The sequence below is a fragment of the Narcine bancroftii genome, chromosome 3, assembly GCF_036971445.1.
Source record: "Narcine bancroftii isolate sNarBan1 chromosome 3, sNarBan1.hap1, whole genome shotgun sequence".
Taxonomy (NCBI): domain Eukaryota; kingdom Metazoa; phylum Chordata; class Chondrichthyes; order Torpediniformes; family Narcinidae; genus Narcine; species Narcine bancroftii.
Genome location: NC_091471.1, coordinates 330,919,209 through 330,943,533, shown reverse-complemented (window position 1 = coordinate 330,943,533; position 24,325 = coordinate 330,919,209). Strand labels below are relative to the sequence as shown.

The window sequence follows — 24,325 nt, the reverse complement described above, 5'->3', positions numbered from 1 at the left end:
ATAGGGGGAAGAAGGATGGGAGAATCAAATCCCAATCATTTCTTATATTGCCATGTTACATCCTCGACAACCAACCTTCAGGACAATTCACCTCAGCACCCCCCTAGCATATCTCTCCCCGATGCCTGCTCCCTTCTGAACATCCCTGTTCTATTCCAGCCAATGTCCAGATCACAGTCAAACATGTCCTGCGTCCCCCCCTTCCCATTGTCGAGTTCCCAATCCATGTGTCGTGACTCACTGCTCCTCCCACTGCTGTTGTACTCAGTCCATGTTCCTCTCCCTTGTTCCCGCAACCCCAGTGATGGTGTGAAGAGTCTCTATTATATAAAGGTATAAAATTATGAAAGTTGTTTCCAGTGGTGGGGGGAGACCAAAACTAGGGGACAGAGCCTCAAGATCCAAGGTAATGGATTTAGGACAGAGATGAGGAGGAACTGCTTTTCCCAGGGGGTGGGAAATCTGTGGAATTCACTGCCCATTGAAGCAGTGGAGGCGACCTTAGTAACTATATTTAAGACAAGGCTTAATAGATTTTTACATCGTAAGGGGAATTAAGGGATGTGGGGAAAAGGCAGGTCGGTGAAGATGATCATCAGATCAGCCACAACCACATTGAACAGCAGAGCAGGCTTGATGGGCTGGATGGCCGACTCCTGCTCCTATTTCTTATGTTTCAGTGTCCTCTATACCTGCCCTGACGCCCAGCGCAGCTCCCTTCCCTACCAGCTCTCCGTCCAGACAGTCACAGAATATTTTGCCACAATCAGAGGCTGGCATCAGCAGACCATGCAGCCCCAAGCCATCTGCTCTGTATGGGAGACTAGGGACTGTTTTGAGCTAGTTGGCAAAGACCCTCAACCAGTATTCTGCAGTGCCTCTTGTGAAGCTCACCCCATGCAGGAGATAGAGGAGGTTCTCAGCCTCCACCACACCCTTACCTGCAGAATCCTTGTGGGAGCTCCCCCAAGCCATAGAGAGGGTACAAGTAGGGGCTATTGCCATATCGGGCCAGGGACTCACTGTACAACTTGATGCGGTTGATGGTTTCCATGCAAGGTAGGTCCAGATAACTGCAGAGACACAGGGACAGTCCTGTCAGCTGATAGATCTTCTTCCAATGCACCAGTTCCTGTCAGGGCTCCCTCCCATAGGCAAGTAAGGTTTTTCCACAGAGTTGAGGTGAGATAGAAACTAGTGGTCGGGGTTAAGGGTGAAAGAGGAGCTTGGAATGAGCCAACAGCTGAAATGGTGAATGCAGGCTCAATGTGGACAGGTACAGGTGCTCCTCAACTTATAATAAGGTTGGAAGGGAGTCACATGATGGAGTAGTGGTTGGTCGGGTGGAAACAGCCCTCTCCAGAGAAAAGAAAAAAGAGTGTGAAAAAACAGAGTTCAATAAACATAAAATACAGGAAGAGAAAGATAAAGTTACAGAGAAGAGACAGAAGATGGCACCCAAAAGGGAAAAAAAAACAAAGAAAAGGGAAGAAGGAAAATCACTGGAGAAGAAAGAAGAAGGCCTTACCTGCACATCGGAGTAGAGAGCCACCGTGGAGAGGTGCGGCCGATCTCCGGTGTTGGTTAGTCCCCAGAGGAGTGGTGTCCTCCCTACCGGCAGACTTCAAAAATGGCTCTCAGAGCCAAGAAGAGGTGCGTAACTCCACATGCGCGAAGAGTTGTGCATGCGCAGTGTGCAAGTAAAAGAAAAGGTCATCGCCAACGAGAGGGGGACTCAGCTGAGGAGTGGCCAGCTGAGAGACGCACAGTATTGGGGCTTTCGGCTGGGGGAAGTAAAGAAGAAAAGAATGGTGAGAAAGAGAACGAAGGGCAAGAAGAGGATGAGCGCCAACGGGGCGACTGCTAGGGGGACGACGCAGCAGGAGACCCAGCAGCGGGTCGGCCTGCAGCAGGAAGCCCAACAACGGGAGACACACCAGCTGGAGGCCCAGCAAGGATATAAAAGCAGCTCACCAGAGAAGGATGAAGATACATAGATACAGAGAAGAGAAGAAGACGACACAAACATAGATGAAAACCACCAAGAATTTCAAAGGAAAGTAGAAGGCAAAATAGAAGAACAAAATTTAGATAAAGCCTTTTTCGAAGAACAAATGAGTCATTAAAAGAATGGCTATCAGGAGTCACGTGATGGAGTAGTGGCCGGTCAGGGAATTCCAGCCCTCTCCCGAAAAGTTAAAAAAACACACAAAGCACAAAGGTACAAGATTAAAATTTATAATAAAGTAAAAATAAAGGTGAGAAGAAAATGGCAGCGAAGAGAGAAAAGTCGAAAACAACGGGAAGAAAAGAGGAAAAAAGAATGTCGGAAGAAGAAGGTGAAGGCCTTACCCGTCCGAAGAGGCCCGCCGCGGAGAGAGAAGCCCGCTCCCTCAGGTCAGTGGAAGTCCCGAGCTCGGGACTACAAAAATGGCTCGCAGAGCCGAGTAAAAGTGCGCAACCGCGCATGCGCGATGCGCATGAAAAAAAACACACTTACGGGAGGGGGGAACAGCTGCGGAGTCGATCTCCACAGCTGAGAGAGACACCTGCAGCACAGCAGCAGGTGCAGAACACAGACAATAACGACAACAAGAAAGAAAATGGTAAAAAGAAAACAAGGAAACAACAGATGGTCAATCCAGAGGAAGAAGAAGAAGAAGAACAGAAAGAAGTGGAAGAAGAAGAGAAAGGCAAGACAATGGATGTATCTTTTTTTAAAGAATATATGGAATCAGTGAAAGAATGGCAATTACAAGAATTTGATGAGATAAAAAGAAGAATTAAGAATGCAGAAGAAAGAATGAATAAAATGGAAATGGCCATGTCAGAGATAGGAAAAAGAGTGGAAAATATGGAAGAACGAGAAACAATTGTAGAAATGGAAGTAGAAGACTTAAAAGAGAAATTAGAAGAATCTAATAAAAAGTTAAAGAGACACAGGAGCTGTTAGCTGAGAAGATAGATAGAATGGAAAATTATAATAGAAGAAATAATATAAAGATAGTGGGCCTTAAGGAAGATGAAGAAGGCAAGAATATGAGAGAATTTATAAAAGATTAGATCCCCACGGTCCGAGGAAGACCAGAATTACAGGAAGAAATGGAAATAGAAAGGGCACATAGAACATTAGCCCCTAAACCACAGCCACAACAAAAACCAAGATCCATTTTAGTAAAATTCCTAAGATATACAACAAGAGAAAATATATTGGAGAAAGCAATGAAGAAAATAAGAGAAGACAAAAAGCCACTGGAATACAAAGGTCAAAAAATTTTTTTCTATCCAGACATAAGTTTTGAACTCCTGAAGAAGAGGAAGGAGTTCAATACAGCAAAAACGATCTTATGGAAAAAAGGATATAAATTTATGTTAAAGTACCCAGCGGTACTTAAAATAGTTATTCCAGGGAAACAAAACAGACTATTCTCGGATCCAGACGAAGCAAGGAAATTTGCAGAACAACTACAAAACAAGCAGAGATGAAGACATGTAATGAGAGTAAAAATGACCACAATCTATATGTATGTGTGTATAGGGGTATATGTGTGTATATATATATATATAGTGTGCATACATGAATATATCCGTATTTAGAGGAAAATATATAGAGTATAGACAAGAATTAATAAGGGAGGGAAAGGGAATAGAGGGAATAAGGAGGGAATTGAAAGAGTGACCTTTGTTACATATGAAAATTGAAATCTTTTCTGGGGGGGGCTGGGTTGGGAGGAGTTACGGTCACTACAAAATCAGTTGACGTTTGCGAGTGAATTCGCAAATCCAAATGGAGAGGGGAGATGTGGTTGTCCGACAAGGGAAAAAGGGCAACTCAGGAGGGGGAGGGGAGAATGGGGTTAGAGAAGTTTTAAATAGGAGAATAAGGAAAATGTTTGATGTTTTAGAAATGTTGTCTTATAAAGTGTTCAAAACAAGAAAGCAGAAATGGATAAGAAGGAAAGCTGATGATGGAGAAACAAAGTATGAAATGGCTACGCTGAACTATATGACTTTAAATATTAACGGAATACATAACCAAATTAAAAGGAAGAAACTGCTAAATTTACTGAAAAAAGAAAAAATTGATATAGCATTTGTGCAAGAAACACATTTAACTGAATCGGACCACAAGAAATTAAAGAGAGATTGGGTAGGACACGTAACAGCAGCGTCGTATAATTCAAAAGCAAGAGGAGTAGCTATATTAATTAGTAAAAATGTGCCAAGTAAAATAGAAGAGGAAATAATAGATCCAGCAGGGAGATATGTAATGATAAAATTTCAGATATATTCGGAGTTTTGGAATCTACTCAATGTATATTCACATAACGAAGAAGATCAAAAGTTTATGCAAGATATTTTTTTGAAGATAGCAGATACGCAAGGGAACATATTAACAGGAGGGGATTTCAACCTGAATTTGGATTCAAATATGGACAAAACTGGGAAAAAAATTAACAGAAAGAATAAAGTAACCAAATTTATAATTAAATCGATGGAAGAATGCAACTTTTGGATATATGGAGGAAACAACACCCAAATGAAAAGGAATATTCATATTACTCGGGTAGCCATAAAACATACTCAAGAATAGACCTATTTTTGTTATCAGCTCGTATGCAAGATAGAGTAAAAAAAACAGAATATAAAGCTAGAATACTATCGGACCATTCACCCTTAATATTGACAGTAAAGCTAGAGGTCATCCCTCCAAGAATGTATAGATGGAGATTAAACCCCATGCTACTTAAAAGACAGGATTTTAGAGAATTTATTGAAAAACAATTAAAAATGTATTTTGAAGTAAATACAGAATCAGTGGAAGATAAGTTTATACTATGGGATGCAATGAAAGCATTCATTAGAGGGCAAATAATAAGTTATGTAACCAAATTGAAGAAGGACTATAATCAGGAAACAGAGCAGTTGGAAAGGGAAATAGTAAATATAGAAAAAAAATTAGCAATGAAGGAAGATACAACTAAAAGAAGAGAATTGGCGGATAAAAAAATAAAATATGAAACACTACAAACATATAAGGTGGAGAAAAATATAATGAAGACAAAACAGAAATATTATGAACTAGGTGAAAAAACACACAAAATCCTAGCATGGCAGCTTAAGACAGAACAAGCTAAGAAAATGGTATTGGCATCAAGGAAAAAAGACAAACAAATTACATATAATCCAAAAGAAATTAAGGAAAACTTTAGAGAATTCTATGAACAATTATACCGAACTGAAAACGAAGGGAAAGAAGGGAAAATAGATGAATTTTTGACTAAAATTGAACTACCAAAACTACAAATAGAGGAACAAAATAAATTAACAGAGCCATTTGGAATAGTAGAAATACAAGAGATAATAAAAAAATTACCAAATAATAAGACACCAGGAGAGGATGGATTCCCAATAGAATTTTATAAAACATTTAAAGACTTATTAATTTCGCCCCTCCTGGAAGTAATCAACCAGATTGATGAAACACAAAGCTTACCAGATTCATGTAAAACAGCAATAATTACAGAAATACTAAAGGAAGGGAAAGATCCACTCACACCAGCGTCATATAGACCAATATCTTTACTTAACACAGATTATAAGATAATAGCTAAATTATTAGCAAACAGATTAGCAGAGTATGTACCGAAAATGGTAAATCTAGACCAAACTGGATTTATCAAAAAAAGACGCACAACAGACAATATTTGTAAATTTATTAACTTAATTCATGCAGTAGAAGGGAATAAAGCGCCAACAGTAGCAGTTGCTTTAGACGCAGAGAAGGCCTTTGACAGAGTAGAATGGAATTATTTGTTCAAAGTATTGCAAAAATTCAGTTTACCGGAGAAGTATATTAATTGGATTAAAGCATTATATAAGGGACCATTAGCGAAAGTGACAGTAAATGGACATGTATCAAAGCAATTTAACTTAAGCAGGTCAACACGGCAGGGATGCCCACTATCACCTTTATTGTTTGCGCTAGCTATAGAACCACTAGCAGAATTGATAAGAATAGATAATAATATAAAAGGAATAAAAATAAAAGACAGGGAATATAAAATCAGTCTATTTGCGGATGATGTTATAGTGTACTTAACAGAACCAGAACTATCAATAAAAGAATTATATGAGAAATTGAAGGAATATGGAGAAGTGTCGGGTTACAAGATAAACGTAAATAAAAGTGAAGCAATGCCTATGAATAATGCGGATTTCTCAAAATTTAAGAAGGAATCACCATTTAAATGGCAAATGCAAGCAATAAGATACCTAGGTCTACAAATAAACAAAAATCTCGGCCAACTATATAAACTCAATTATTATCCACTAATGAAAAAATTACAGGACGATTTAGAGCATTGGAAAGATTTACCACTAACACTAATAGGAAGGATAAACTGTATTAAAATGAACATTTTTCCAAGGATATTATACTTATTTCAGGCATTGCCAATACAACTGACAGAAAACTTCTTCAAGGAGTTGAAGAAAATAATAAGGAAATTTTTATGGAGAGGGGGGAAACCGAGGATAGCACTAGATAAATTAACAGAATGGTATAAACAAGGAGGCTTACAACTGCCAAACTTTAAAAATTATTATAGAGCCGCACAATTAAGATACCTATCAGATTTTTATCAAACAAGGGAAAAGCCAGATTGGACTAGATTAGAATTAGATAAAATAGGGGAAAAGATACCTGAACACATATTATATAAATGGGATGAAAAAGATTTGTTAAGATAGCTCTAGCTGTAGCAAAAAAATGTATTATGTCAACCTGGAAATTGGAAGATAATTTGAAAATACAACAATGGTATATAGAAATGAATAAATGTATTCCATTAGAAAAAATAACATATAGTTTAAGAAATAATATTGAAATATTTGAACAAATATGGGAGCCTTACATTAAATACAATAGCGAAAACCTACCGGGGACAATCATTACCAAAGTTAACGGAAGGAAAAGGAAATGAAAAGAATGGACTCAGTAGAATTTCTGGTGTATTTTTATTGAATGACAACATTGTCTGACTGGTTAAATGTATCCTAGATTGTATACCTTAAATGGACGGGAGGGGGGAGGTAGGGAGGGTGGGATGGGAGGAGGGAGGGGGGAGGGAGAAAATGGCACTGTATATGTGTGAAAAGGAAAAAGTGTGTACCATGGTTAATGTGATTTATGGTGTGAAAAATAAAAAATTAAAAAAAAAGAATAGACCTATTTTTGTTATCAGCTCGTATGCAAGATAGAATAAGAAAAACAGAATATAAAGGTAGAATATTATCAGACCATTCACCCTTAATATTGACAATAAAGTTAGAGGACATCCCTCCAAGAATGTATAGATGGAGATTAAACTCCATGCTACTCAAAAGGCAGGATTTTAGAGAATTCATTTAAAGACAAATTAAAATGTATTTTGAAATAAATACGGAATCAGTGAAAGATAAGTTTATACTATGGGATGCAATGAAAGCATTAATTAGAGGGCAAATAATAAGTTATGTCACCAAGATCAAGAAGGACAATAATCAGGAAACAGAGCAGTTGGAAAGGGAAATAGTAAATATAGAAAAAGAATTAGCAATGAAAGAAGATACAACTAAAAGAAGAGAATTGGCAGATAAAAAAATAAAATATGAAATACTACAAACATAAAAGGTGGAGAAGAACATAATGAAGACAAAACAGAAATATTTTGAACTAGGGGAAAAAACACACAAAATTCTAGCATGGCAGCTTAAGACAGAACAAGCTAAGAAAATGGTATTGGCATCAAGGAAAAAAGACAAACAAATCACATATAATCCAAAGGAGATCAAGGAAAACTTTAGAGAATTCTATGAACAATTTTTCCAAACTGAAAACGAAGGGAAAGAAAGGAAAATAGATGAGTATTTAACTAAAATTGAACTACCAAAATTACAAATAGAGGAACAAAATAAATTAACAGAACCATTTGAAATAGTAGAAATACAAGAGATAATTAAAAAATTACCAAATAATAAAACACCAGGAGAGGATGGATTCCCAATAGAATTCTATAAAACATTTAAAGATTTATTAATTCCTCCCCTCCTGGAAGTAATAAACCAGATTGATGAAACACAAAGCTTACCAGATTCATGTAAAACAGCAATAATTACAGTAATACTCCTTCTTTGGCTTGGCTTCATGGACAAAGATTTATTGAGGGGGTAAATGTCCACATCAGCTGCAGGCTCGTTTGTGGCTGACAAGTCCGATGCGGGACAGACAGACACGGTTGCAGCGGAAAATTGGTTGGTTGGGATTGGGTGTTGGGTTTTTAATCCTTTGCCTTTTGTCAGTGAGGTGGGCTCTGCTGTCTTCTTCAAAGGAGGTTGCTGCCCGCCAAACTGTGAGGCGCCAAGATGCACGGTTTGAGGCGATATCAGCCCACTGGCGGTGGTCAATGTGGCAGGCACCAAGAGATTTCTTTAGGCAGTCCTTGTACCTTTTCTTTGGTGCACCTCTGTCACAGTGGCCAGTGGAGAGCTCGCCATATAACACGATCTTGGGAAGGTGATGGTCCTCCATTCTGGAGACGTGACCCACCCAGCGCAGCTGGATCTTCAGCAGCGTGGACTCGATGCTGTCGACCTCTGCCATCTCGAGTACACTCGACGTTAGGGATGAAAGCGCTCCAATGAATGTTGAGGATGGAGTGGAGGCAACGCTGGTGGAAGCGTTCTAGGAGCCGTAGGTGATGCCGGTAGAGGACCCATGATTCGGAGCCGAACAGGAGTGTAGGTATGACAACAGCTCCGTAAACGCTTATCTTTGTGAGGTTTTTCAGTTGGTTGTTTTTCCAGACTCTTTTGTGTAGTCTTCCAAAGGCGCTATTTGCCTTGGCGAGTCTGTTGTCTATCTCGTTGTCGATCCTTGCATCTGATGAAATGGTGCAGCCGAGATAGGTAAACTGGTTGACCGTTTTGAATTTTGTGTGCCCGATGGAGATGTGCGGGGGCTGGTAGTCATGGTGGGGAGCTGGCTGATGGAGGTCCTCCATCAGACAGTAATACTAAAGCAAGGGAAAGATCCACTTGCACCAGTGTCATATAGACCAATATCTTTACTTAACACAGATTAAAATAATAGCTAAACTATTAGCAAACAGATTAGCAGAGTATGTACTGAAAATGGTAAATCTAGACCAAACTGGATTTATTAAAAAAAGACGCATAACAGACAATATTTGTAAATTTATTAACTTAATTCATGCGGTAGAAGGGAGTAAAGCGCCAACAGTAGCAGTTGCTTTAGATGCAGAGAAGGCCTTTGACAGAGTTGAATGGAATTATTTATTCAAAGTATTGCAAAAATTCAGTTTACCAGAGAAGTATATTAATTGGATTAAAGCATTATATAAGGGACCATTGGCGAAAGTGACAGTAAATGGATATATATCGAAGCAATTTAACTTAAGCAGGTCAACACGGCAGGGATGCCCACTATCACCCTTATTGTTCGCGTTAGCTATAGAACCACTAGCAGAATTGATAAGAACAGAAAATAATATAAAAGGGATAAAAATAAAAGACAAGGAATATAAAATCAGTTTATTTGCGGATGATGTTATAGTATACTTAACAGAACCAGAACTATCAATAAAAGAATTATAAAAGAAATTGAAGGAATATGGACAAGTGTCGGGTTACAAGATTAACGTAAATAAAAGTGAAGCAATGCCAATGAATAATGCGGATTTCTCAAAATTTAAGAAGGAATCACCATTCAGATGGCAAATGCAAGCAATAAGATACCTTGGTATACAAATAAATAAAAATCTCGGCCATCTATATAAACTCAATTATTATCCACTAATGAAAAAATTACAGGACGATTTAGAGCATTGGAAAGATTTACCGTTAACACTAATAGGAAGGATAAACTGTATTAAAATGAACATTTTCCCAAGGATATTATACCTATTTCAGGCATTGCCAATACACTTGACAGAGAAATTCTTCAAGGAGTTAAAGAAAATAATAAGGAAATTTTTATGGAAAGGGGGGAAACCAAGGATAGCACTAGAGAAATTAACAGAATGGTATAAACAAGGAAGCTTACAACTGCCAAACTTTAAAAATTATTATAGAGCCGCACAATTAAGATACCTATCAGATTTTTATCAAACAAGGGAAAAGCCAGATTGGACTAGATTAGAATTAGATAAAATAGGGGAAAAGATACCTGAACACATATTATATAAATGGGATGAAAAATTGGTACAACATAGAAGTTCTCCAGTATTACATCATCTACTCAATATTTGGAAAAAGATTCATGTAGAAAGGAATAAAACAAATGATCAATTACCAAAACTAATATTGACGCAAAATAAGTTACTCCCTTTTACAATAGATAACCTTTCCTTTAGAGAATGGGAGAAAAAAGGGATAAAAAGGAAATAGATTATTATCCTTTGAACAAATGAAAGATAAATACAATATAACTCAAGATACAGTGCTGGCATATTACCAATTGAGATCCTACTTGAAGGACAAATTAGGAAGCAGTCTGAGTTTACCAGAGGGAAGTAACTTTGAATATGTGATTACAGATACAATGATTATCAAAAGATTTATAACAAATATGTATATTAAACTGCAAGAAAAGGAGAATGAGGAAACAAATGGTAAAACTAAACAAAAATGGGAACAAGATTTAAATATAAAGATAAAAAAGGAAACATGGGAGAAGTTATGTTCTGGAACGATGAGAAATACAATAAATACGAGGTTACGTATGATATAATATAACTGGATACACAGGCTATACATTACACCTCAAAAGTTAAATAAATGGGACCCAACAGTATCTGACAGATGTTTTCGATGTTAAAAAGAAATGGGAACAACAATTCATGCAATCTGGACATGTGAGAAAGTAGAAAAATTTTGGGAAAATCTAAACCAAATATTAAATAAAATTACAGAAAACAATATACCAAAAAATCCAGAGATCTTCCTCCTAAGTAACATAAAAAACAAAGAATTTGGAATTGATTTGGATGGTGCACAAAAAAGATTTGTTACGATAGCTCTAGCTGTAGCAAAAAAATGTATTATGTCAACCTGGAAATTGGAAGATAATTTGAAAATACAACAATGGTATATAGAAATGAATAAATGTATTCCATTAGAAAAAATAACATATAGTTTAAGAAATAATATAGAAATATTTGAACAAATATGGGAGCCTTACATGAAACACAATAGAGAAAACCTACCGGGGACATTCACTACCTAAATTAACGAAAGGAGAAGGAAATGAAAAGAATTGACTCAGTGGAATTTCTTGTTTATTTTTATTGAATGACAACATTGTTTGACTGGTTTAATGTATCTTAGATTCTGTACTTTAAATGGACGGGGGGGGTGGTAGGGAGGGTGGGATGGGAGGGGGGGGGAGAATATGGCACTGTATATATTTGAAAAGGAAAAAGTATGTATCATGGTCAATGTGGTTTATGGTGTGAAAAATAAAAAATAAAAAAATTTTAAAAAAAAGAATGGCGATCATTAGAATTTAGTTCAATCAATAGAAAAATGAAAAGAGCTGAAGACAGAATGCAAAGCTTAGAGTTGGTCATGACTGAAATAGGGAAAGAGTAGAAATGGAGGTAAATGAGGGAAGAGGGAAGTTGGAAGAGAGCGAAAAAAAAATTAGGGTCAGAAGATTTATTGTCACAAAAAACTGACGTATTGGAAAACTACAGTAGGCGAAACAACATAAAAATAGTGGGGCTGAAAGAAGGCAAAAGGTCAGATATGAAGGAATTTATAAAAGGATGGATCCCAAAGGTGCTGGGAATAACAGACTCACATGAAGAAATAGAAATCGAAAGGGCGCATAGAGCGCTAGTACCAAAACTGCCACCACATTAAAAACCGAGATCCATATTGGTAAAATTTCTAAGACATACAACAAGAGAAAACATACTGGAGTAGGCAAGAAAGAAGGTTAGAGAAGACAATAAGGCATTGGAATAGAGGAGACAAAAAATATTTTTTTTTTAGCCGGACATAAGCTTCGAACTTTTAAAGAAGAGGAAGAATTTAACATGGCGAAAACAATCTTATGGAAGAAAGGGTATAACTTTATATTAAGACATCCAGCGGTACTAAAAATATTCATTCCTGGGGAACGAAATAGACTGTACTCGGACCCAAAGAAAGCCCAAGAATTTGCTGAACATTTGCAGGACAGAAGAGAGGAGGAGGAGTGACAAGAAGGATGAACAGCAAGAAAATATACAAAAATATTTAATAAATATAAAGTAAAGATAATGTATATATAAAGATGGATAAGGGGAAAAAGGAAAAAGAGCTTTATTATAAGTATAGGAAAATAGTGTTCTCTGGGGGGGTCTGTGGGGGGGGGTGAATAGGGTCACTGCAAAATCGGTTGACACTTGCGAGTAAGTTTGCAAACCGAATGGAAAGGGGAGTTTGGTTGCTGTCAAGGGACAGGAGGCAACCCAAGGAGGAGAGGTTCATTTTGGGTTAAAGGGTTATTGCTTGTGGGGATTGTTGGGGTATTTCATGTCTTAAGTGCATTGTCATATATTGAGATTAAAAAGGAAAACTTAAAAAACAGTAATGGAAAAAAGGGATGGAGGTGGTGAAGAGACAGAAAAGAAGTGAAAATAAAGATATAAGATGGCCACGTTGGACTAAATAACAATAAACATTAATGGAACATATAACCAAGTTTAAATGTATCCCATTGGGAGAAAAAAAAAATCACATAATTTAAAAGACAAAGTTATAATGATTGGGGAAACCTAGGAACCATATATGGAACATAACAGAAAGAGCAGGCCTTGGACCACCACCACCTAAAATGATAAGAAGATGAACACGATCAGATTTAATGTGAATAAGTAGATGATACGTCTTTTTTGTTTGTATTCCTTTTGTATAAAGATATTGTTTTATTGTATTTTATATGTTCAATATTTACTGTTTTTGGAGGGGGTGGGAAGGGGGAAGGGAGAGATGGGGAAAAAAGAGAAAATGTCACTGAATATTTAAAGTGCAATAAAAAAAATTACCAAAAAAAACAATGAGGTTACATTCTGACAAACCCATTGTAAGTCGAAAAAGAAAACCGCACCTACCATTTGTTATAATTAACTTTTGAATACCTTTATTCCACACTTAAAAAACCTTTAATGTACACTGGACATGAAGAGTGTTTGAAGGTCGGTGAGATACAAACCAGAAGTCCCAGCATCGCGAGAGAGTAGAACACCGCATATCGCAAGTGTGGGAACAGATCGGAATTCGAAATTGAAAGTGGATTCGGACCATCATAACTTAGAAAAATCATAACTAGGAGAGCACCTGCACATGGATGGGGGTGGGGTGGGTATGCAGGGTGCAGTCAGTAGGATAAGCCAGAACAACAGTTCAGCTCAGATTGGAAGGGCCGAAGGGCTGTAATGTTCTATGGTCTGCCAGGGCCAGATGGACCTTCAAACCAGTTCTGCCTTTCAATCCCATCACACCCCTGGTTCTTTCCTGGGACAGAGCCTCGACCTCCTGTCTACCTCCAGTCTCAATCTCAAAGAACATCAAACATCACAGCACAGTACAGGCCATGAGCCTACAAGTCACACCCGTTACTCACATGCCTGTCTAAGAGTCTTTTAAATGTCCCTATTGTACCAGGTTCCACTACCACCCCTGGCAATGCATTCCTGGCACCACCACCACCTCGGTGTAAGAGGATATTGGGTCCACTGGATTTCAATGTCTCCCCTAAGCATTCCTCCCCTCACCTTACACAGTTGCCAGCTGTCCACCCTATCTAAGCCTCTCGTAATCTCGTAGACCCTTTGATGCTTTGTCAGTCCAAAGAGAAAAGCCCTCACTGTCAAAATTGCTCCATATGACGCGTTCTCCAATCCAGGCAACATCCTTGTCCAGTACAATGCTGGAAGGAAGAAGACAGAGAGTAGTGGTGGAAGGGAGGTACTCAGCGTGGAGTGCAGTGACTAGTGGAGTGCCACAGGGATCAGTTCCCGTGATTTTTATAAATGATCTGGATGATGATACAGAAGGTTGGGTGAGTAAGTTTGCGGATGACACAAAGATTGGAGGAACTGTAGATGGAGTTGACGGTTGTCAGAGTTTGCAAGAGTATGTAGAGAGGACGCAGTGATGGGCAGCAAAATGGCAGATGGAGTTCAATCTGGACAAATGTGAGATGATGCATTTTGGCCAGAAAAATTGTAAAGCTGAGTACAGGGTTAACAGTTGGTTAATTAAGAGCATGGATGAACAGAGGGATCTTGGGGTTTGTGTCCGTACATCCCTCAAGGATGATAGATAATTTGGGATTCTGGGCTTCATTGTTAGGGGGGATTGTATATAAGAGTAGAGAAGTCATGTTGCAGCTTTATGCATCTCTGGAGAGACCACATTTGGAGTATTGTGTCCAGTTCTGGTCACCTCATTATAGGAAGGATGTGGAAGCTATGGAGAGGGTACAGAGGAAATTGACCAGGATGTGGCCTGGATCGGAGGGCATGTCTTATGAGGCAAGGTTTGCAAAGTTGGGCCTTTTCTCTTTGGAGCATAGGATGAGAGGGGACTAGATCAAGGTCTACAAGATTCTGAGAGGTATAGATAGGGTGGATGACTAGTGCCCATTTCCCAGGGTGGGACTAACAACCACGAGAGGACATAATATAAAATTAAGGGAGGGAGGTATAGAGGAGACATCAGGGGTAATTGTTTTTTTATACACAGAGTTGTTGAGGCCTGGAATGCCTTACCAGAAGTGGTGGTAGAGGCTGAAACATTAAGGGTCTTTAAAACCTTGAGGGCCAGAGGGCCTGTACAGTGCTTTAATGTTTAAAAAACTCAGCAGCGTTCTTAATATAGCAAAGGTAAAAATACATAACCGAACATTTCAGGCTTGAGTCCTTCACGGAAACATGTTGGCAGGTATTCGAATAAAAAAAGTTGGGGGTAGGGGTGATCGCAGAGGCAGGAGGAGGGAGGGAAGGGACAGCATCGATCAAGGAGGGATGGCTGGTGAAATAGACGGGGAAAGGGAGGGAGGAGAACTGGAAAGGGGAAATCAGATTAGCAGAAACTGGACAGGTTGATGTTAATGCCATTCGGCTGGAGTGTGCCCAGACAGAAAATCAAATGTTCCTCCAATTTGTGGGAGATCTTGGTGGGACAGTACATCAGGCCATGGACAGACATGTGAGTGTGGGAGTGGGAAACAGAATTGAAATGGTTGGCCTCTGTCACTAATGCAGAAGGAGCAAAAGTGCTCAGCAAAGCGATATCCCAATCTGCGCCCAGTCTCTCCGATGGAGAGAAGGCCATATCCTGGTCAATCTCCTCAGCACGAACTGAATGCAATGTTCCATGGGGTCCAACGAGTTTTATACAGCTGCAACGTTATCTCACAACTCTTGAACTCAGTCCCCTGGTGTATTGGGTAGGGCTGTGGCCATCATGTGACAGCACTGCCCGCTACCTAGTCAGAGGACACACCAGCTGCCAATCAAGGTTTGGTTCTGCCCCACCCATTAGTGCATACCTTGCTGTTGGCCACATGTAAATTACCTGGACTCCACTCTCCAGCCTGCTTGTACTTGGCCTTGGGCCATTGGCTGTTGGAATTAGATTAACCCTCCTGCCACTGAGTTATTGGCCCCCAGTAAATGATGTGGGCTTGTCCCTCCAACACTATAAAGATGCTATGTGCTCTTTGTTCTCACTCTTTGCCAGCTTGGGACCATCTTGCTTCACTGTAATGATAAAATGTCAGATATATTCGGAGTTTTGGAATCTACTCAATTCACCTAACGAAGAAGATCAAAAGTTTATGCAAGATATTTTTTTGAAGATAGCAGATACGCAAGGGAACATATTAACAGGAGGGGATTTCAACCTGAATTTGGATTCAAATATGGACAAAACTGGGAAAAAAATTAACAGAAAGAATAAAGTAACCAAATTTATAATTAAATCGATGGAAGAATGCAACTTTTGGATATATGGAGGAAACAACACCCAAATGAAAAGGAATATTCATATTACTCGGCTAGACATAAAACATACTCAAGAATAGACCTATTTTTGTTATCAGCTCGTATGCAAGATAGAGTAAGAAAAACAGAATATAAAGCTAGAATATTATCAGACCATTCACCCTTGATATTGACAATAGAGTTAGAGGACATCCCTCCAAGAATGTATAGATGGAGATTAAATTCCATGCTACTTAAAAGGCAGGATTTTAGAGAATTCATTTAAAGACAAATTAAAATGTATTTTGAAATAAATATAGAATCAGTGAAAGATAAGTTTACACTATGGGACGCAATGAAAGCGTTCATCAGAGGGCAAATAATAAGTTATGTAACCAAGATGAAGAAGGACTACAATCAGGAAACAGAGCAGTTGGAAAGGGAAATAGTAAATATAGAAAAAGAATTAGCAATGAAGGAAGATACAACTAAAAGAAGAGAATTGGCAGATAAAAAAATAAAATATGAAACACTACAAACATATAAGGTGGAGAAGAACATAATGAAGACAAAACAGAAATATTATGAACTAGGGGAAAAAACAAACAAAATTCTAGCATGGCAGCTTAAGACAAAACAAGCTAAGAAAATGGTATTGGCATCAAGGAAAAAAGACAAACAAATTACATATAATCCAGAAGAAATTAAGGAAAACTTTAGAGAATTCTATGAACAATTATACCGAACTGAAAATGAAGGGAAAGAAGGGAAAATAGATGAATTTCTGACTAAAATTGAACTACCAAAACTACAAATAGAGGAACACAATAAATTAACAGAACCATTTGGAATAGTAGAAATACAAGAGATAATAAAAAAATTACCAAATAATAAGACACCAGGAGAGGATGGATTCCCAATAGAATTCTACAAAACATTTAAAGACTTATTAATTCCGCCCCTCCTAGATGTAATCAACCAGATTGATGAAACACAAAGCTTACCAGATTCATGTAAAAGCAAGGGAAAGATCCACTTTCACCAGTGTCATATAGACCAATATCTTTACTTAACACAGATTATAAGATAATAGCTAAATTATTAGCAAACAGATTAGCAGAGTATGTACCGAAAATGGTAAATCTAGACCAAACTGGATTTATCAAAAAAAGACGCACAACAGACAATATTTGTAAATTTATTAACTTAATTCATGCAGTAGAAGGGAATAAAGCGCCAACAGTAGCAGTTGCTTTAGACGCAGAGAAGGCCTTTGACAGAGTAGAATGGAATTATTTGTTCAAAGTATTGCAAAAATTCAGTTTACCGGAGAAGTATATTAATTGGATTAAAGCATTATATAAGGGACCATTAGCGAAAGTGACAGTAAATGGACATGTATCAAAGCAATTTAACTTAAGCAGGTCAACACGGCAGGGATGCCCACTATCACCTTTATTGTTTGCGCTAGCTATAGAACCACTAGCAGAATTGATAAGAATAGATAATAATATAAAAGGAATAAAAATAAAAGACAGGGAATATAAAATCAGTCTATTTGCGGATGATGTTATAGTGTACTTAACAGAACCAGAACTATCAATAAAAGAATTATATAAGAAATTGAAGGAATATGGAGAAGTGTCGGGTTACAAGATAAACGTAAATAAAAGTGAAGCAATGCCTATGAATAATGCGGATTTCTCAAAATTTAAGAAGGAATCACCATTTAAATGGCAAATGCAAGCAATAAGATACCTAGGTGTACAAATAAACAAAAATCTCAGCCAACTATATAAACTCAATTATTATCCACTAATGAAAAAATTACAGGACGATTTAGAGCATTGGAAAGATTTACCACTAACACTAATAGGAAGGATAAACTGTATTAAAATGAACATTTTTCCAAGGATATTATACTTATTTCAGGCATTGCCAATACAACTGACAGAAAAATTCTTCAAGGAGTTAAAGAAAATAATAAGGAAATTTTTATGGAGAGGGGGGAAACCGAGGATAGCACTAGATAAATTAACAGAATGATATAAACAAGGAGGCTTACAACTGCCAAACTTTAAAAATTATTATAGAGCAGCACAATTAAGATACCTATCAGATTTTTATCAAACAAGGGAAAAACTAGACTGGACGAGATTGGGATTAGATAAAATAGGGGAAAAGATACCTGAACACATATTATATAAATGGGATGAAAAATTGGTACAACATAGAAGTTCTCCAGTATTACATCATCTCCTCAATATTTGGAAGAAGATTCATGTAGAAAGAAATAAAACAAATTATCAATTACCAAAACTAATATTGACGCAAAACAAGTTACTCCCTTTTACAATAGATAACCTTTCCTTTAGAGAATGGGAAAAAAAAGGGATTAAAAGAATAGAAAATTGTTTTTCAGGAAATAGATTATTATCCTTTGAACAAATGAAAGATAAGTACAATATAACTGGAGATACAGCGCTGGCATATTACCAATTGAGATCCTACTTGAAGGATAAATTAGGAAGCAGTTTGAGTTTGCCAGAGGCAAGTAACCTTGAATATGTGATTACAGATACAATGATAATCAAAAGATTTAGAACAAATATGTATATTAAACTGCAAGAAAAGGAGAATGAGGAAACAAATGGTAAAACTAAACAAAAATGGGAACAAGATTTAAATATAAAGATAAAAAAGGAAACATGGGAGAAATTATGTTCTGGAACGATGAGAAATACAATAAATACGAGGCTACGTATGATACAATATAACTGGATACACATACTATACATTACACCTCAAAAGTTAAATAAATGGGACCCACAGTATCTGATAGATGTTTTCGATGTAAAAAAGAAATGGGAACAACAATTCATGCAATCTGGACATGTGAGAAAGTAGAAAAATTTTGGGAAGATCTCAATCAGATATTAAATAAAATAACAGAAAACAATATACCAAAGAATCCAGAGATCTTTCTCCTAAGTAACATAAAAAACAAAGAATTTGGAATTGATTTGGAGGATGCACAAAAAAGATTTGTTAAGATAGCTCTAGCCGTCGCAAAAAAATGTATTATGTCAACCTGGAAATTGGAAGATAATTTGAAAATACAACAATGGTATATAGAAATGAATAAATGTATTCCATTAGAAAAAATAACATATAGTTTAAGAAATAATATTGAAATATTCGAACAAATATGGGAGCCTTACATTAAATACAATAGCGAAAACCTACCGGGGACAATCATTACCTAAGTTGATGGAAGGAGAAGGAAAGAAAAGAATGGACTCAGTAGAATTTCTGGTGTATTTTTGTTGAGTGACAACATTGTCTGACTGGTTTAATGTATCCTAGATTGAATACCTTAAATGGATGGGAGGGGGGGGGGGTGGGGAGGGTGGGTTGGGAGGAGGGAGGTAGGGGGGAGAAAATGTCTCTGTATATGTGTGAAAAGGAAAAAAGTGTGTATCATGGCTAATGTGATTTATGGTGTGAAAAATAAAAAATTTAAAAAAAAACAGAAGGGACACCTCCTCCCAAGACTGGGGCAGCACAGTGCCACGGACAACAGGTGTAGGGAGTGGAAGGGGTAACAGAGACAGGTAGGAGTGTAGGGGACAGGAGGGGGGTTACAGAGACAGAGAGGGGTGTAGGGGACCAAAGGAGGTTACAGAAACAGGGAAAGGTGTAGGGGACTGAAGAGGATTACAGAGACAGGGAGTGTTGTGGGGGACCAGAGTGGGTTACAGAGACAGGGAGGGGTATCAGGGACCGGAGGGGGTTACCATTTCTGGGGGTTACAAGGCCACCTACTCATCTGTTCTGTGGAGTGCCAAAGCATGTCCTGTGAAGTCGATGACATCCTGACCCAGGTCGAACTTCTTGTACACTTCCCGCATGGTTGTGCTGACAGGATGTATGCCCTCGTGGGTCTTTGGGTTATCTTCCTCGTAGGAGGCAATGAACATCAGGAACTTGCAGAAACGCCGCTTTTCAAACATGCCCATGAGTTCTGGGGGATGGAGATGTAACATGAGAGGCAAGGTCATAGATATGCAAGGCCACTCAGCCCATCTCTCTCTGGACAAGACCCCTCTTCCTGCTGACTGGATCCTCCACAAACTGGCTCCATCCACTCCACTACCAGTGAATGCTCATCCATTCCCAAGGTCTGGCTCCACTGCCCCCCCCCCCCACTGCTGGCCTGCTCCCCCCACTTCTGATGACCGACTTCCCCCCACAGCCACCGACTGTCCCCTTCCTGATTATCATCCCATCTCCCGCTGACCAGCTCCTCCCCTCCCATTGACCAGCTCCCAATCTCCCGCTGACTGGCTCTCCTTGGGGGTTTATACAGTGGGAGAGATGAATCACTAGGGGTTTATGGAGGGGGGGAGGGGACTGATCTCTGGGGGTTTATACAGTGGGAGGGGATGGCTTACTGGGGGTTTATACAGTGGGAGGGGATGAATCATGGGGTTTATAGAGGGGGAGGGGACTGATCACTAGGGGTTTATAGAGGGGACAATCACTGGGAGTTTATACAGTGGTGAGCAGATGGATCACTGGGGGTTTATACAGTGGTGAGGGGACAAATCACTCAGGGTTTATGGAGGAGGAGGGGACAGATCACTGGGGGTTTATAGAGAGGTGAGAGGACTGATCACTGAGTGTTTATTGGTGAGGGGGATGGATTACTGGGGGTTTATAGAGTGGGAGGGGACGGATCACTGGGGATTGAAAGATGGGGAGCGGATGGATCACGGGGCTTATAGAGAGGTGAGAGGACTGATCACTGGGGGCTTATGGAGCAGTGAGAGAACTGATCACTGAGGGTTTATTGAGTGGGAGGGGATGGATTACTGGGGGCTTATAGAGAGGTGAGAGGACTGATCACTGGGGGCTTATAGAGTGGTGAGGGGGAAGGATTACTGGGGGTATATAGAGTGGTGAGGGGGATGGATTACTGGGGATTTATAGAGTGGTGAGGATCATTTTTTTAGGGGGATGATGAATCACCGAGTGTGTTTGGAAGCTGGGGAAGGGATCTTGGGGGGTTTATAGATGGGTGACAGAGGGGTTGAAAGTGGTGAGGATCTGGAACCATTGGGAATGTGGGTCTGTTTAGCTCCTGTGCTCCTCTGTGCAAACCCAAAGACTGGGGGAGGGTTGGACAAGGAAGGTCTGCATCCCCCACTGCAGGGTCTGTGTACAGGACCAGGAGCTCAAGGAAAGGGGTGTCCCCTTCTCAAGGAGATGGGTTGGTGCAGGTTCTTGGGAACATAGACAGAACTTTGCTTTCTCATCTGTCACATGGGGTCTAGGGGAGGATGGGAGTCCAAACCCAATTCCTCTTTCCAGTCATAAACTATCGAAGCACCCAGAACTTCCCCTATCCTCAATTCCCCCTTTGACCCCAAACAATCTTGAATTGTCTGTCTGGAAGAACGGTGGGGGGGGGGGGGGAAGAGAGAGAGAGAGAGAGAGAGAGAGAGAGAGAGAGAGAGAGAGAGAGAGAGGGGGGGGAGAAGGGAGCAGGGGGGGGAGGGGGAGGAGAGCGGGGGGAGGGGGAGGAGAGCGGGGGGAGGGGGAGGAGAGCGGGGGGAGGGGGAGGAGAGCGGGGGGAGGGGGAGGAGAGCGGGGGGAGGGGGAGGAGAGCGGGGGGAGGGGGAGGAGAGCGGGGGGAGGGGGAGGAGAGCGGGGGGAGGGGGAGGAGAGCGGGGGGAGGGGGAGGAGAGCGGGGGGAGGGGGAGGAGAGCGGGGGGAGGGGGAGGAGAGCGGGGGGAGGGGGAGGAGAGCGGGGGGAGGGGGAGGAGAGCGGGGGGAGGGGGAGGAGAGCGGGGGGAGGGGAGGAGAGCGGGGGAGGGGAGGAGAGCGGGGGAGGGGAGGAGAGCGGGGGAGGGGAGGAGAGCGGGGGGAGGGGGAGGAGAGCGGGGGTAGGGGGAGGAGAGCGGGGGGAGGGGGAGGAGAGCGGGGGGGAGGGGGAGGAGAGCGGGGGGGAGGGGGAGTAGAGCGGGGGGGAGGGGGAGGAGAGCGGGGGGGGAGGGGGAGGAGAGCGGGGGGGGAGGGGAGGAGAGCGGGGGGAGGGGAGGAGAGCGGGGGAGGGGAGGAGAGCGGGGGGAGGGGAGGAGAGCGGGGGGAGGGGAGGAGAGCGGGGGGAGGGGAGGAGAGCGGGGGGAGGGGAGGAGAGCGGGGGGAGGGGAGGAGAGCGGGGGGAGGGGAGGAGAGCGGGGGGAGGGGAGGAGAGCGGGGGGAGGGGAGGAGAGCGGGGGGAGGGGAGGAGAGCGGGGGGAGGGGAGGAGTGCGGGGGAGGGAGGAGTGCGGGGGAGGGAGGAGTGCGGGGGAGGGAGGAGTGCGGGGGAGGGAGGAGTGCGGGGGAGGGAGGAGTGCGGGGGAGGGAGGAGTGCGGGGGAGGGAGGAGTGCGGGGGAGGGAGGAGTGCGGGGAGGGAGGAGTGCGGGGAGGGAGGAGTGCGGGGGAGGGAGGAGTGCGGGGGAGGGAGGAGTGCGGGGGAGGGAGGAGTGCGGGGGAGGGAGGAGTGCGGGGGAGGGAGGAGTGCGGGGGAGGGAGGAGTGCGGGGGAGGGAGGAGTGCGGGGGAGGGAGGAGTGCGGGGGAGGGAGGAGTGCGGGGGAGGGAGGAGTGCGGGGGAGGGAGGAGTGCGGGGGAGGGAGGAGTGCGGGGGAGGGAGGAGTGCGGGGGAGGGAGGAGTGCGGGGGAGGGAGGAGTGCGGGGGAGGGAGGAGTGCGGGGGAGGGAGGAGTGCGGGGGAGGGAGGAGTGCGGGGGAGGGAGGAGTGCGGGGGAGGGAGGAGTGCGGGGGAGGGAGGAGTGCGGGGGAGGGAGGAGTGCGGGGGAGGGAGGAGTGCGGGGGAGGGAGGAGTGCGGGGGAGGGAGGAGTGCGGGGGAGGGAGGAGTGCGGGGGAGGGAGGAGTGCGGGGGAGGGAGGAGTGCGGGGGAGGGAGGAGTGCGGGGGAGGGAGGAGTGCGGGGGAGGGAGGAGTGCGGGGGAGGGAGGAGTGCGGGGGAGGGAGGAGTGCGGGGGAGGGAGGAGTGCGGGGGAGGGAGGAGTGCGGGGGAGGGAGGAGAGCGGGGGAGGGAGGAGAGCAGAGAGGGTTTACACCAATTCCAAACTTCCCAGCTCGGCCACACGCCTGGAAATTAGAGAGGAATGGAGGGAGGAACTCACTGCTCCCTAGGGCTTCTGATTCCGTGGAGGGCACCTTGTAGATCATGCCACCCTTGTAGACGAAGCTTCCTTCCACTACCTTGAAATCTAGGTAGCGGGTCACCTCCGTGTAGATCAACATCTTCACCAGCTGGCCTGCGGGTACAGGGGGGGGAGGGGGGGGGGTGGGAATAGAGGGGAGCAAAGACTGTGAATATCTTTCAACAGCACATCTGTCCTTCACCAACATGACTCCTCAACCGTGAGACCCTCCACCAGCAAACCTCCCTAACCCTGCCCCTCCCTCAAAGCAGCTGTCCTGCACGTACATGCGGCCCCTCCTCCAACGCAGCCCTCCTGCACATATATGCAGCCCCTCCTACACAGCCTTTCTGCACGTACACGTAGCCCCTCCAACACAGTCCTTCTGCATGTACACCCTTCAACAAAGCCCTTCTGCACGTACATGTAGCCCCTTCAACACAGCCCTTCTGCACGTACACGTAGCCCCTTCAACACTGCCCTTCTGCACATACATGTAGCCCCTTCAACACAGCCCTTCTGCAGATACACGTAGCCCCTTCAACACAGCCCTTCTGCACGTACACCTAGCCCCTTCAACACAGCCCTCCCCCAATGCAGACCTCCCGCATGTACACACGTACTCTTCAAAGCAACACCCCCCCAACGTGGACCTCCTGCACATACACATGGCCCATCCCCAATATGGCCCTCCCACACACACACACACACACACACACACACACACACATGTGGCTCCTCCTCTTAACGTGGCCCTCCTGCATGTACATTGAGCCCCTCCAACGCAGCCCTCACTCACATACACGTGGCCCCTCCCACAACATGGACCTCCCACACATACACACACCCTCTCTCTCATGTACACCCGGCCCCACCACTCATGGGTCCTAGCCCATGACCCCTTCCCGAAATTCCCCTCACCGTTTGCCATCAGGAATTTGGGGATCAAGTCCACGTTCCAGTCCTTGCCTCGTCCCATGGATTTATTAGCATGCTCAAGGCCAAACCTCTTGTAGAGCTGCAGAGGAGAGGAAGATTCACACTAGCAACATGGGACAGACCTCTCTACCCA

At 42.2% G+C, this 24,325-nt stretch overlaps 1 protein-coding gene across 1 annotated transcript in view; it reads right to left on the bottom strand.

Moving 5' to 3' along the window:
- The window catches only part of LOC138759204 (rab GDP dissociation inhibitor alpha-like), a 57,298-nt gene that overhangs the window by 10,105 nt on the left and 22,868 nt on the right, over positions 1-24,325 (bottom strand). The window contains exons 4-7 of the mRNA XM_069929267.1: positions 24,175-24,271; positions 23,233-23,367; positions 19,863-20,061; positions 942-1,073 (exon numbers count right to left, since the gene is read on the bottom strand). Of these exons, the coding sequence (XP_069785368.1) occupies positions 942-1,073; positions 19,863-20,061; positions 23,233-23,367; positions 24,175-24,271 (563 nt within the window). The remainder of the gene's footprint in view (positions 1-941; positions 1,074-19,862; positions 20,062-23,232; positions 23,368-24,174; positions 24,272-24,325) is intronic.